The sequence below is a fragment of the Bubalus bubalis genome, chromosome 5, assembly GCF_019923935.1.
Source record: "Bubalus bubalis isolate 160015118507 breed Murrah chromosome 5, NDDB_SH_1, whole genome shotgun sequence".
In the NCBI taxonomy this organism is placed as follows: domain Eukaryota; kingdom Metazoa; phylum Chordata; class Mammalia; order Artiodactyla; family Bovidae; genus Bubalus; species Bubalus bubalis.
The window spans coordinates 16394075-16407807 of NC_059161.1; the positions used below are offsets into that span (position 1 = coordinate 16394075).

The window sequence follows — 13733 nt, forward strand, 5'->3', positions numbered from 1 at the left end:
TCATTCGCTGTCATATTTGGCTCCTAGTTTTGCCTTTTGTAGGAGATTGGTCCCCACTGAGCTTCCTAAGTGTTCACAAAAGTACCTCAGACTCAGATGGACACCCAAAACCGTCCTACCTGGGAATCTGATTGCCAATTTTAGCCCGAGATAAAAAACCAAATACATCAAGACAGTCTGTGAGGGTGTGAAAGTGTTGGTCGCTCAGGCGTGTCCAACCCCTCACCACCCCATAGACTGCAGCCCACCAGGCACCTCTGTCCATGGAATTCTTCAGGCAAGAAGACCGGAGTGGGTTGCCATTTCCTACTCCAACGAGGGTGTGAGGAAGTGAGCAAAGAATTCATTCTAGACTGAATAGAACTCTTCTGTCACCCAACACCCTCGCTGGACAGGCAGCCAGAAGTCGCCTTGAACCTGGGGTCAGAGCCCTGGCCAAAAGCTGCCGCCCCGCAGAGGCGGGTGGGAGACGGAGGGGAGGAGCTGGGGGACAGAGCAGAAGCATTTTGGGGAACTGCGGCCTCAGGGGCAGTATCTGATGTACTTCCTCTCTCCCCCACACTCCGCCCCGCTTGCCCTCTTTCTCCTTCTCTTTCCTTTTCTCTCACAGAACTGACTGCTCTGTGCGTCCGTTGCCAAAAGGTGGGGACACTTCCTGCCGCCTTTGCAACACTGAGAAGTTGTCTTGAGGAGCCTGAGCCCCAAGTCTGAGTTCCAGGCCAGCAAAGTGCAGGCGGGTTGGGGGCGGCCCAGCTGGGGAGACACAGGCTTGCCCTCTCCCCGGGTCTCCAGGCAGCCCTCCCGGTTTGCACCTGACCATGTCCCTGGCCGAGGCTATCAGCCTCTGGAATGAAGGAGTGCTGGCAGCTGACAAGAAGGACTGGAAGGGAGCCCTGGATGCCTTCACTGGGGTACAGGACCCCCACTCCAGGATCTGCTTCAATGTGGGCTGCATATACATGATTCTGGGGAAACTGCCGGAGGCGGAGAAGGTGAGTGGAGGTGTCTCTGGCCCCGCCTCCCCCGGGGGCCTTGTCTTAACTGGTTCTCAGCCCGGGCTGCACTTTAGAACCCTCTCAGGAGCTTCAGAAGAACAAAGGCTGCCCCAGCCCAACCCACCCCAAGAAATTCTGATTCAATTGGCCTGTGGAGCAGCCTGGGCGGCCACCGCTTTGAAAAGCTCCCCAGGTGGTTCGAACAGGCAGCCCCTCTGGAAACTGTTCACTGTGGGTTTTGTTCTCTTTTATTCTCCATCGATTACATTCAAATCATTCTGGAAACTTTCCTTAACACCTTTTTGAAAGCCCCTCCTAGTTCTGTTTTCCTTTATTGACTGCAAGCCACAGAATCTCTGTCTAAACTGCTTAACGTCTGATTTCCAAGAACCTCTTTTGGCTTTCTAAGACCTTCCTGTGAGTGAGCTTTTCTTGCCCAAGAGATCAAGAGAAGGCACTTAAAAATAGGTTTCCCCTCAAGTGACAATTCTGATCCATTATGTGGAGCACTCTACAAAGGAGTCTGAGGCTGGTGGAAGGAATGCAGATGGTGATTGATTAATGATGTCTACTGAGGACAGGTGGTGTTCAGTCTCTTTGAGACCCCATGGACTACAGCACACCCAGCTTCCCTATCCTTCGCCATCTCCAGGAGCTTGCTCAAACTCATGTCCATTGAGTCGGTGATGCCATCCAACCATCTCATCTCTGTCATCCCCTTCTCCTGCCTTCTATCTTTCCCAGCATCAAGGTCTTTTCCAATGAACCAGCTCTTCGAATCAGGTGGTCCAAGTATTGGAACTTCAGCTTCAGCATCAGTCCTTCCAATGAATCTTCAGGGTTGATTTCCTTTAGGATTGACTGGTTTGATATCCTTGCCATCCAAGGGACTCTTAAGAGACTTTTCTAGCACCACAGTTCGGAAGCATGGATTCTTCAGCACTTAGCCTTCTTTATGGTCCAACTCTCACATCCATACATGACCCCTGGAAAAACCACAGCTTTGACTATATAGACCTTTGTCAGCAAAGTAGTGTCTCTGCTTTTTAATATGATGTCTAGGTTGGTCATAGCTTTTCTTCAAAGGAGCAAGCGTCTTTTAATTTCATGGCTGCAGTCACCATCTGTAGTGATTTTAGGACAGGTGTGGAATGTCATATTTCTCCACTGTTTTTCTCTCTCTCTCTCATATTCCCTACTATGGGGTTAAGCATTCCCAACAATCACTTTTTTGTATTGGTCATGGTAAGCTGGAAAGGGTATGACTTTTGGATCAAACCCCAGCTCCGCTTGTCTCTGGGCTTTTTGGTCTTGTGAAGTCATAGACTTTGGGCTTTCAGCTTCTGGAGAGACTAAGCATCTTGAAGATAAGTGAGGCATGAACTATTTTTTTAAGTTAGTTTTTGTTGGAATATAGTTGATTTACAATGTTGTGTTAGTTTCAGGTATACAATGATGTAAATCATTATACATGTGTATATACATGTATATATACCCATTCTTTTTTAGGTTCTTTCCCTATATACGAGGCATAGATTATTCAAGTCCTGTGTAACTTCACACCACTGTGTAAATGTTAGTCCTTATTTTTACCTTTCACTGAAAGTCTTTGCAAGGTGGTGTGGCTAGATGACTGACTCCCCAGCACCTTGAAGGGGACCCCCACAGCCATCCTTGCCCTGGCAAAGAGGGAGAGAGAGAAGCTTTGTGGAATACCTGCACAGCCTCAGGCTGCAGAGTGGGCAGATGGGAGCACGGGAGGACCCTCTACGTCTCACAGGAGGGAAGACAGTGGCCCCCACCTCCTCTGGGGGTGGGGGGCTGCCCAGGGACTGAGCAAACAGAACCACAGATCCCAGGGGCTGCTGGAAACAAAGTGCACACTGTCAGGAGGAGAGGTTGTCAGTCCGGGCAGAGGGCCGAGTGCTGCTCGGCCAGCAGGGGCTGTGGACTCCAGCCTCGCCTCTCGGGTCTCCCAGCTGACCCACTCCCCTGTCCCTCCTTCCTCCCCCTGCTCTAGGCTTCCCTTTGCTTTCTTCCGCTCTGGCATCTCATTCTCGCTGCCTTTCTTTGGTTTTATGCTTGAGTCCTTGCTCCTGGCATTTTAAATGCATTATTATTGTTATTATTTTAATTGTATGAGATTTCAAAACAGTGAACAAAATGGCAATAGGAACACACAGATCGATAATGATCTTAATTGTGTAATATCCTTATAATAAATTTATAAGATAAATGTATCCTGTAGATAACATTTTAATTAGGTTGTATTCAAACTTGATGACTTTTATTAATCCTGATAGTAATCATGAAAGGGAGATATGCATATCCGCATTTTACAGAGGAGAAAACTAAAGTTCAAGGAGATTGGGCAACCTGTCTCATGCCATGCCGCTAGGAAGTGACAACACCAAGTACTCTGACCCCTAAGCCGCTTGTCATCTCCAAGACATCCACGGTTTTCCGGACCCTTCCTGCTTGCCACACCCTCTGGCTCATCTCACATCTACTTACCGCCTGACTGTTCCCTCCGCAGGCCTTCACCAAAAGTATTAACCGAGACAAGCACTTGGCAGTGTCCTACTTCCAACGAGGGATGCTCTATTACCAGATGGAAAAGTAAGTGGTCCAGTGTTGCACAAGCTGGGGAAGCGTGCAGAGAAACCCAGAGCGGGTCTTGGTGCTGCCAGACTTGGTGTTTGAGACGAGTCTCCTCAGCCTCTGTGGGGAAGCATGACTGGGCTTTCTCTGGATAGTAACGAAATCAGTCACCATGAGGCAGAATCCCTGTCTGGGGAGGGAAGGCAGGCCTGCCGCCCAGCTACAGCTCACCATACGGCTGCTAACCATCACAGTCTGGGGATGGCACCCCACCGTTTCCTGAAAGGTCTCCTGGGCGGTTCATGTTGTAAATACTGCAGCCATCAAGGGAGCCCCCATGATTGTCTACTGCTGTGAGATATTGAGCTCTCACACAATGACAAAGATCAGGAAACCACATCACAACCTTTCTTCCTTGGTGGGCCACTCATTAGGATTCCGCACTCTCCCTGCTGAGGGCCTGGGTTCAATCCCAGGTCAGAGAACTAAGATCCCACAGACCACATGGGCGTGGCCAATAAATAAATAAATAAAATCTTCCTAGGTGATAGACTTAGATCTGGTTTAACAAAAAAAATACATTCCTGCAGAATGTATTTTCCAAAACTCAGTTTAATGCATTCAATGAGGTATAATTCAGTCACTAAAATGAGAACATAAACAATTAATATTGTATGTACCAGAATATATTAATACAGATGAGTAGTGTTTGTCTTACTGTAGAAAGAAGTTCACAATAGATACTAAATTTAAAGCAGATTTCAGAATAGTATCGTACAATCCCATTACCGTTTCGCAGAATAGTCTGAAAGGCCACAGACCAAAATGTTTTCAGCAGTCCTCCCCAGCTGCTGAAATTATAGAGATTTCCATCTTCTTCTGTCAGCTTTTCTGTATTTTTGGCTTGTTTATAGTCAACAGGAAATAATTAGTAAAAAGACAAATAGAAAATGAAAGTTAATCTCGAGTCCCACACCCCTCCTCCAAATGCCCTAAAAACATACAAATAACAAAATATATTCTAAGCATTTGTTTAAAATGTAGGGGATGACTAACTGACCCTTTGTAGAAATAGTTCCCTGAGTGTGCACAAGTTCCAGAGAAGACAATTCAGCTCAGGCTAAGGAAGAACAGTCCAAACAGTAACATGTTGGCAGGGGCATGGTGTGTGTGTGTATGTGCGTGTGTGTGCACAACAGGTGAGGCAGGGCATTGGTGGGATAGAGGGGAGGCTACAGAGAATGTCCAGGCACTGGGGAGGGGGTAGGCTGGGATCGGATCCTCTGGAACCCTGAAAGGCTTTGATCCTCCGGTTTAGTCAGAAACCAAGCCTGCCAGGCCACTGTGCAGAGCCGTAGCCATAGGCAACTACCAGCTGCTCAGAGGACTTCTGGGATGTAGATGGGGTCATTTACCTGAATGAGTTAAGAGCAGGAGTGAAGTCTCCCAAAAGAAGAATCACAGACACAGAGGCTGTCTGGGAAGGGAAAGCCTTGAATGGAGAAAAGATACACAGGCCTTTACTTTCAATGGCATCATGCCCCGTCTCCCTTCTTAACCCTCTTCTCCTTCTCGGTCCCCCTCCCCTCATCCCCACCAGCCTCAGGATGTATAGGACCTGTGAGCAGGTCTGAGCACAAAACCTCTTCTAGATCTCTAGAAGGACAAACTCTCAGGCCATCCTTGAATCAGCTCTAACAGCCTCAAATGAGAAGAGATAGATGGCAAAGACGGGAGGCTCCCAGAAGACATTTCTCCATGAAATGCCCAGAAATCCCAGAACCTGAAAGCCTTGTGTTTTGAGTGAGTCAAAAAGATCTTAATAAGATCCAGGAATCAGACTCAGGATTCAATTAGTCTGTGACTGGTAATCGTTAAATCTAAGAGAGAAATCTATCAAATTTTATCTTTAATTCAACAACTACTTATTGAGGAAATAACATAAATAAAACACGAGACTGGGTCCTGCGTTGCCTTTTTTTTTCTTTTGCTCAATCCATAGGCTTTGGTGTCCTCCCCTCCACAAGACTCAGCTCTGTTTTAATTTTTTTTTAATTATTTTATTTTAATTTCTTTTTGGCTGTGCTGGGTCTTTGTGGCTGCATGCAGACTTTCTCTGATTGCAGCGAGCAGGAGCTACTCTTCATTGCGGTGTGTGGGCTTCTCATTGCGGTGGCTTCTCTTGTTGTGGAGCACGGGCTCTAGGGCAAGCGGGCTTCAGTAGTTGTGGCTTCTGAGCTCGAGAGCACAGGCTCAGTAGTTGTGACGCGTGGGCTTCGTTGCCCCTCAGCATGTGGAATCTTCCTGGACCTGGGATCAAACCTGTGTCCCCTGCATTGGCCAGTGGATACTTAACCATTAGACCACCAGAAAAGTCCAAGGTTCAGCTCTTGATGCTTTGTCCTTTTTTAATTGGTTGTTAAATAGCAAAATATAAGGGCAATCTTCCCAGAAAAACACATGCAAGCACATACCTAATTTTATGTGCAATTTCAGGGAGTTTAGTGTCCCCTGAAAATTATACAAGAACCCTCACCCTCCCTTCCAGCACCATGCTGGTTTATACCTCATTTTTTTTACCAGGACTATTGCACCATGGCTTCCAAACTGATTCCCTAGCCACCACTCTTGCCTGCTCCAATGATATCCTAGAATGACCTTTTTAAAAAAAGAAATGTCGTCTGCTGAAGAGCCTCCAGCGGATCCCAGGATAAAGAGGAGCTTCCCTTGCCTGTTGCTCTCTGGTTCAGCAACTGTCCGCCCACTCACACCCTCCAATGTCTGCCCCAGGCACACTCACCCAGGTGACCACTCTCTTTTGTGCCTCCTTTAATCACAGCTGTCTCTCCGATGATAGATACTTGCCTGTATATTTGTCTCCTCCACTACTCGTGAGGGGAGAATCCTTATTCACTCTTGCATTTCAGTATCTAGTACAGTATTAATAAATGCTTATGGGAGTAAATAAACAAGGGGGTGAAATATAGTCTCTGCTTCTAGGAACTTAGAGGGTTTCCCTGGTGGCTCAGATGGTAAAGAATCTGCCTGCGATGCAGGAGACCTGGGTTCGATCCCTGGGTCAGGAAGATCCCCTGAAGGAGGGCATGGCAACCTACTCCAGTATTATGGCCTGGAGAATTTTGTGGACTGAGGAGCCTGGCAGGCTACAGTCCATGGGGTTGCAAAGAATCGGACACGACTTAGCAACTAACACTTCACACTTTCAAGGAACTTATGTATTAAAAAAGGGAAGCAGGTCACAAACACTAGATCTATTATGCAGGGCAAAATGGGGCAGGTGCTATGGGAGAAGTTTTTAGATAAGCACTTATGCGGACCTGGAACTATTGCTTCTCAGTCATGGGTTAGGATGACCTTCAGATCACTACGGGGTTTGTTTTAAGGTGCTAATGTTATGGGTGTTTCTTCTCCCAGTTTTTCCCACTTTCAGATGTTGGGTTGCTCATCTGTCATTATAAATTTCCACCAGAATAAAGTTAGAGTTGTTCTGCCCAGGCAAGTCAGGTCTGAGGGATGTCTCATCTCTCTAACCCCCACCTTGTCATTCAAAAGGAGATGGGATTTCAAGGTACCTTTCAACCTTATAAATCTTGCATGTGTACGCGCTCAGTCGTGTCAGATCCTTTGTGACCCTATGGACTGTTGCCCACTGTAAACTCCTCTCTACGTGGGACTGGATTGGATGTGGATTGCCATTTCCTACTCCAGGGGATCTTCCCGACCCAGGGATTGAACCGGTGGCTCCAGCATTGCAGGCAGATTTCTTTACCATCTGAGTCATCTGGGCAGCCCCTTATACATTTTAGGGCCCTGAAGATATGGCCAGGCCCTTTAGATGGAGCTGCTCAAAGAGGCAACACAGCAAAGTCTTTTCCCTGACTTCTGAAACGGGCAAGGGCATGGCCCCAGGCCCTGGCATGGAGGTGTGTGATGCTTCAACCCCTTTCAGCTGGCTCAGTCTCTCTCCATTACCTGAGTAGGGACTGCAGGATTCTAGTCAACAGGCTGGCACTGGCCATGCAGGAGTAATTGGGAATTTCAGTGGTTACTAAGGAAAAAAACCTTTCCAGGGAGTGTTACAGGAACGAGGGTAATAAGCCCTCTCCGGCTCAGAGCTGGGGAGAAGCATTAGCCAGTCGGCAGTTGCGCTGGTGAGCTGAGAAGACACCAGGTGGAGTGACCTTCAGGTGTGTGCTCAGGTCCTGCCCAGCAGAACCAGGGGAAGATGCCAGCTCCTTGGCCTCACTGGGGATGCTGCGGGCTCCAAATGGCATGGAGGAAACCTCCTGCCGGAGGGCTGGAAAGAGGCAGGGGCTGTGCTGCCTGCCTCCCAGTGCAGCGGACTGAAGGCTATTTTGGATTTCTCAAACTGAGCTTTTTCAGACCCTGGGCAGTGGGAAGCAGAGCTGTGCATCAGAGCACACGCCCCAGGGGAGCTGCTCTGGGTAAACAAGGCGGCTGAGGAGAGGCCTTCAGGGCGATGCTGTCAAAGACGTTTAAAGACAGACACCTAGCAGGGGTGTTTTAAACACGAAGCAAGCCTTTTGAATAACATCAGTCCTTTCTTTCTCCGTCCTACTGGGCCCGGATCTTTAACCATCTTGCTGGGCAGAATTAGGAGGAGTTGGGCTCACTCAATCCCAGGTAGACCCAGGCAGTGCTCCTTCACAGCTGAAACTCATCTGCTGAGGGAGGCAGACACACCGGCAGGTGACTGCAGACAGAGCCCCACGGGCCTCAGTGCATTCACAAACAGGCAGTGGAACACGATAGAAATCCCATCTGCCCAGGAAACAGGACACCTGCGTTTCTGCCCGCCGCCCGCCTTTTTGGCTCAGTGAATCAGAGCCAGTCACCGGCTATGTTCCAGCTTAGAAGGCACAGGAATGCTTCCCCTCTCCCCCTTCAAGGAAATGCCTAAAAGGGTGTGTAAATGACTTGAAATGCTTAAGGAATGGCCGGAATGCTTGTGAAAAGTTTGGTGGCCCAGATAGTAAAGAATCTGCCTGCAATGTGGGAGACCTGGGTTTGATCCCTGAGTCGGGAAGATCCCCTGGAGAAGGAAATGGCTACCCACTCCAGTATTCTTGCCTGGAAAATCCCATGGACCGAGGAGCCTGGCAGGCTACAGTCCATGGGGTCACAAAGAGTTGGACAGGACTGAGCAACTTCACTTATTAACAAAGATATGTTAGAGGAAGCCATCCTTCTGTTTCCAAGCCAGGCTGTCTGCTCCCGTCACTCCTGCAGCCCCTGTGGCTGTGGGAGTCACTACCAACCAAATGATGACAGAATGTCCAGCTTTCCCCGGCCACCCTGGGATCTCTCAGCCAGGCCGCCCTCCTGGTCAGCTTCCAGTTTCCCTGACATGAGCGTTCTGGCTTCTACAGCCATGTATTTAAAAAAAATGTTTCATTTATTTATTTGTCTGTGCCGGGTCCCAATTGCAGGACGTGGGATCTTTGATCTTCATTATGTCATCTGGGATCTTTAGTTGTGGCAAGTGGGATCTAGTTCCCTGACCAGGGATCAAACACCAGCCCCCTGCATTGAGAGTGTGGAGTCTTAGCCACTGGACTACCAGCGAAGTCCCAACAACTGTGTACTGTTATCTCCGGGTAACAGTTAATACAGTATATAGTATTAAGTAGGCATGCGATAAGGCTTCCCAGGTCGCACTGGTGGAAAAGAATCCGCCGCCAATTCACGAGACGTAAGAGACGCAGGTTCCATGCCTGGGTCGGGAAGATTCCCTGGAGGAAGGCACAGCAATCCACTCCAGTACACTTGCCTGGAGAATCCCCATGGACAGAGGAGCCTGGCGGGCTATAGTCTGAGGGGTCGCACAGAGTAGGACACGACTGAAGTGACTTAGCGTGCATACACGCAAACATGTAGTAGAAGATTGGTATGTGAATTTAGTTGCCAGTTTTAGAGCTGGAAATATATATATATAAATATATATATATATATCGGAGAAGGCAATGGCACCCCACTCCGGTATTGTTGCCCGGAAAATCCCATGGACGGAGGAGCCTGGTAGGCTGCAGTCCATGGGGTCGCTAAGAGTTGGACACGACTGAGCGACTTCACTTTCACTTTCCACTTTCATGCATTGGAAAAGGAAATGGCAACCCACCCCAGTGTTCTTGTCTGGAGAATCCCAGGGACGGGGGAGCCTGGTGGGCTACCGTCTATGGGGTTGCACAGAGTTGGACACGACTGAAGCGACTTAGCAGCAGCAGCAGCAGTAAGGGGCAGAAGCAGGACTCCAGTCCACGTGGGTTTGACTTGAGAAATTAGATCCAGGACCACATACTAGCAAGCGCCTGATGTGCTATGCTCCCTGAATATAATATATCCCTTGCACACAATGCACTTCTTATAATATCCATGTGGAGTGAGGCCAGGGAGGCAGTCTGCCAGGGTCTCCCAGTTAGTGGCAGGGCTGGTGGACCTGGTCCCAGTCCCTTGGCCGCTGTCCTCAGGCACCTTCGTTACCCACACCACCTCTCGAGGGTCCCCACCAGCCTGTGTTCACATTCCAGGCTTGTCTCCAAGAGAAGCCACAAGTGGCAGCTCTGGGTCAGATGGTGGCTGAGGGACTCTTGGTTTAGTTGCCCGGTGGGAGCCACACAGACAGGCAAATTAGTTCCTGCCAAACCGGGGGCTGGGCTGGGGCTGGGGGTAGCTTGATTTTTGCTGCTTCTATCCCCTGATGCCCAGCAATGGCTCCCTCCCACCAGGGCCTCTGTGTTGGTCAGAGGCAGGCCAAGCAGGCCTGGCCTTAGGTCCTGCCCACACCCCGATGGGCACTATTGGTGTGGTCAGCCCCATTCTCTGCTACCAATCCAATGACAGCCATCCTGATCCACCTCAAGCCAGTCAGCACAACACCAACCCAATGGAGCTGAAGGCCAGTGCCAGGAGCAGGGTTAGAGATGCTCTCTGGGGACTTCCTTGGTGGTCCACTGGTGAAGAATCTGCCTTGCCATGCAAGGGATGCTGGTTTGATCCTGAGTCTGAGAAGATCCCACGTGCCATGGGGCAACTAAACCCATGTGTCACAGCTACTGAGCCCGTGCTCTAGAGCCTGAGAGCTGCACCTACTGAAACCTGCATGCCTATGGCCGCTGCTACACAGCAAGAGAAGCGACCGCAATGAGAAGCCTTCGCACTGCAGCTAGACCGTAGCTCCGACTCGTTGCAACCAGCCTGTGTGCAGCAACAAAGACCCAGCACAGCCAAAAATTAAATACACAAAAATCTAAAACATTTTTATTCTTAACTATTTACCAAGAAAAAAAAAAAAAGGGCTCTCTGGCTTAAGTGATGGTTTGTCTTTTTTCCTAAAGTATGTGGAAGAGGAGGAGGGGACAGCCACAAACCAAGAGCTAAGAACTCAAAAAAAGCTGAAGGAGAAGGTTCTGGGCAGGAGGGTGACATCAGTGGCCTTGAGGAAGGGCCCCTGGGAGCTGCGTCAGGCTGGCCTGGCTGCTTGGTGGGGAATGAATCAGCTCCATGGAGACATGGGGGCCGACAGGTGCTGCTCTGCTTGGAGCTCTCTGGGGAGATCGAGGCTCTTTCAGAAAGTGACAAGCTGGTTGTCAGAAATGTGGGGGCTGTGTGCAGTCAGCAAAGACAGAGATCCCTGCGGCAGCCTGAGACTGGAAGGCCTGCAGTGTTGCTGGGATGCACAACTCCAGGGGCGCTGTTCACACCAAGTTCTACAGAATCCTGGGGTCAGCGTTGGCGAAAAACTAGAACAGGTCAAAAAGGATTGAAAAGACTTCTTGTCCCAGTGAAACAGATGGATGAAAGGAAACAGACACACACTTCATTCTTTTTTTCCTCCTTTCCCTGAACTGGCTTCTTTTCTGCAGGTATGATTCCGCCATTAAAGACCTTAAGGAGGCTTTGACTCAGCTTCGAGGGAACCAGCTGATTGACTACAAGATCCTGGGGCTACAGTTCAAGCTGTTTGCCTGTGAGGTGAGGAGCGGAGGGCCCAGCCTGGGGAGTGGTGGGCTGCGGCTGAGGGGAAGCTGACAGCTCAGATGCACAGCCATCTGTTGACACTTCTAAGAGCCCGGAGAAGGCATTTTGCATCCCCTCCCTTGGGACTCAGATTTACCCTTAAGAAAAAACTCAGAACCATTTGCTTGGGGCTCCTAATGGAGTCTTCAGTTACCTGAGTGCATGGATTTTGTTAACATGAGGCTCAAAGGACCATGTAGAAATGAGTTTGCTGGATTCTCTGAAGGAGGCTTGGCTGGACATGAGTGTGTTGGTCTGTCAAAGTGTTCGTGTGTATATGTGTTAGTTGCTCGGTCGTGTCTGACTCTTTGCAACCCCATGGACTAGCTCGCCAGGCTCCTCTGTCCATGGGATTCTCCAGGCAAGAACACTGGAGTAGGTTGCCATTCCCTTCTCCAGGGGATCTTCCCAAGCCAGGGATTGAACCCAGGTCTCCCGCTTTGCAGGCAGAGTGTTAACCATCTAAGCCACCAGGGAAGCCTGAAAATATTCATAATAATTTGCATGATTCAGGTTGACAGGGTGTTTTCTCAGCATTATACTAACAAATCAAAAGTCACAGAGGTCTCTGGCCTAGTGAAGCTTGCTTTGCAGCAAAAAACAAAGCAAATCAAAAGACAACAACAAAACAAAGAAACAAAATCACAGGTTCACTCTCCATGCAGAAACTGCTTTACCCTGGCTCGGTTCCAAAGTTCACACACTTTGTGATGTATGGTGTGGCCTCGTGTACTTGGTTAATACCCAAAGAAAGAGTGAGGCTCATTTAGCACCAACCTGTACCCTCCTGGTCAAAGAACAGCTCAGAGCACACAGGTAGGAAAGGTCTTCGCAGAAGGGTAGCATGTTCTATATCACCAAGATGGAGATGCATGACTAGCTTTGACTTTACAGGTTCATGTACTTTTCCAGCCAACCCTCCCCACTCTCATTCTAAACCTCTAATATACACCAGTAACTTTAAAACTAATATCCCTGCAAATATATATTTTTACTTAGCAGAATCAGTGAAAAAAAGCCCCCTTGCTTGAGTTTCTCAGGCAGAAGAAGCCCAGTGTTCCCAGGGTCACTCAGGGCTAATAATAGAGTCCACAGCTGCCTGCGCCCCTGGGGACACGTGTCTCCATCCAGCCCCGCCGCAGGATAGCAACTTCATTTCTCCTTGCCTAGGGAAATGAGGCTCTTTGGTGGGCTGGCATTTGGCCAGCTTCCAGTGTGCAGTCTCTCAACTGTGGTCCTTTTGATGTGTTGGACCAGTTCATTCTTTGTTCTGGGGACTGGCCTGTGCCTCATAGGATGTTGAGCTACATCCCTGGCTTCTACTCACTAGATGCCTGTAGCAACCCATTCCCAGGGTGACAATCGAAAATATCTCTAGACATTGCGGATCACCCCTGATTGAGAATCATTTACACTGATTAAAGGGTTGAGGGACCAAGAAGCTCTGGAGAAAGCATCCTAGAAAAGTGGCATCAAAGCAGAACTCCATGGGAGGAATATTCCCCCTGTAGCTGGAGTTGAAATGACCCAGGGGGCAGGAAATACTGGCTGTGCCGTCCTCTCTGCCAGGGAGGCTGGACTTTTCAGGGTCCCATCTGCCACCTGGGACACTTGAGTCATTTCACTAATTATAAGACCACCCCTCCCTTCCCACCAGAATTCTGAGAAATCATACCAGAAAAGAGCCTCAGCCTTTTCCCAGTCATAGAGTCATTAAAAACCTGTTGCTAGAGAAGGTCTTAAGAGTAGGTGTCTGAGAACCAAGCGGGAAGTTTTAAATGGCCTCAAGGTCTCCTTTCTTCCTGCATGCGTGTTCATGGGGGTGGATCAGGCCAGTCAAGCATGTTTGCAGGCGGCAACAGCTCCCTGAGGCTCAAAAATAGCCCAGGAAGGGAGTCTAGATCTCCACTTCTGGGCTTGGTCCCTGTCGCCATCGTTCAGCACCAGCCAACTAACTATGGGAGAACCAGCCCTGCCACCATACATGCTGTTCAGTGGCTCAGTCGTGTCTGACTCTTTATGACCCCATGGACTGCAGCTTGCCAGGCTTCCCTGTCCTTCACTAGGTCCCAGAGTTTG

The 13733-nt window shown here is 49.2% G+C and overlaps 1 protein-coding gene across 3 annotated transcripts in view; it reads left to right on the top strand.

The window, feature by feature from the left end:
• Nucleotides 1-555: 555 nt before the first annotated feature.
• NCF2 (neutrophil cytosolic factor 2) overlaps nt 556-13733 on the top strand; it is a 32748-nt gene continuing 19570 nt past the window's right edge. For 2 of the 3 annotated variants that reach the window (XM_006048638.3, XM_006048639.3), the window contains exons 1-3: nt 562-992; nt 3532-3614; nt 11501-11609. In XM_006048638.3, the coding sequence (XP_006048700.1) occupies nt 819-992; nt 3532-3614; nt 11501-11609 (366 nt within the window). In that variant the 5' untranslated portion in view covers nt 562-818. Of the gene's footprint in view, nt 993-3531; nt 3615-11500; nt 11610-13733 lie in introns of all 3 variants that reach the window. The other variant, XM_025285502.2, reaches the window with a different exon arrangement.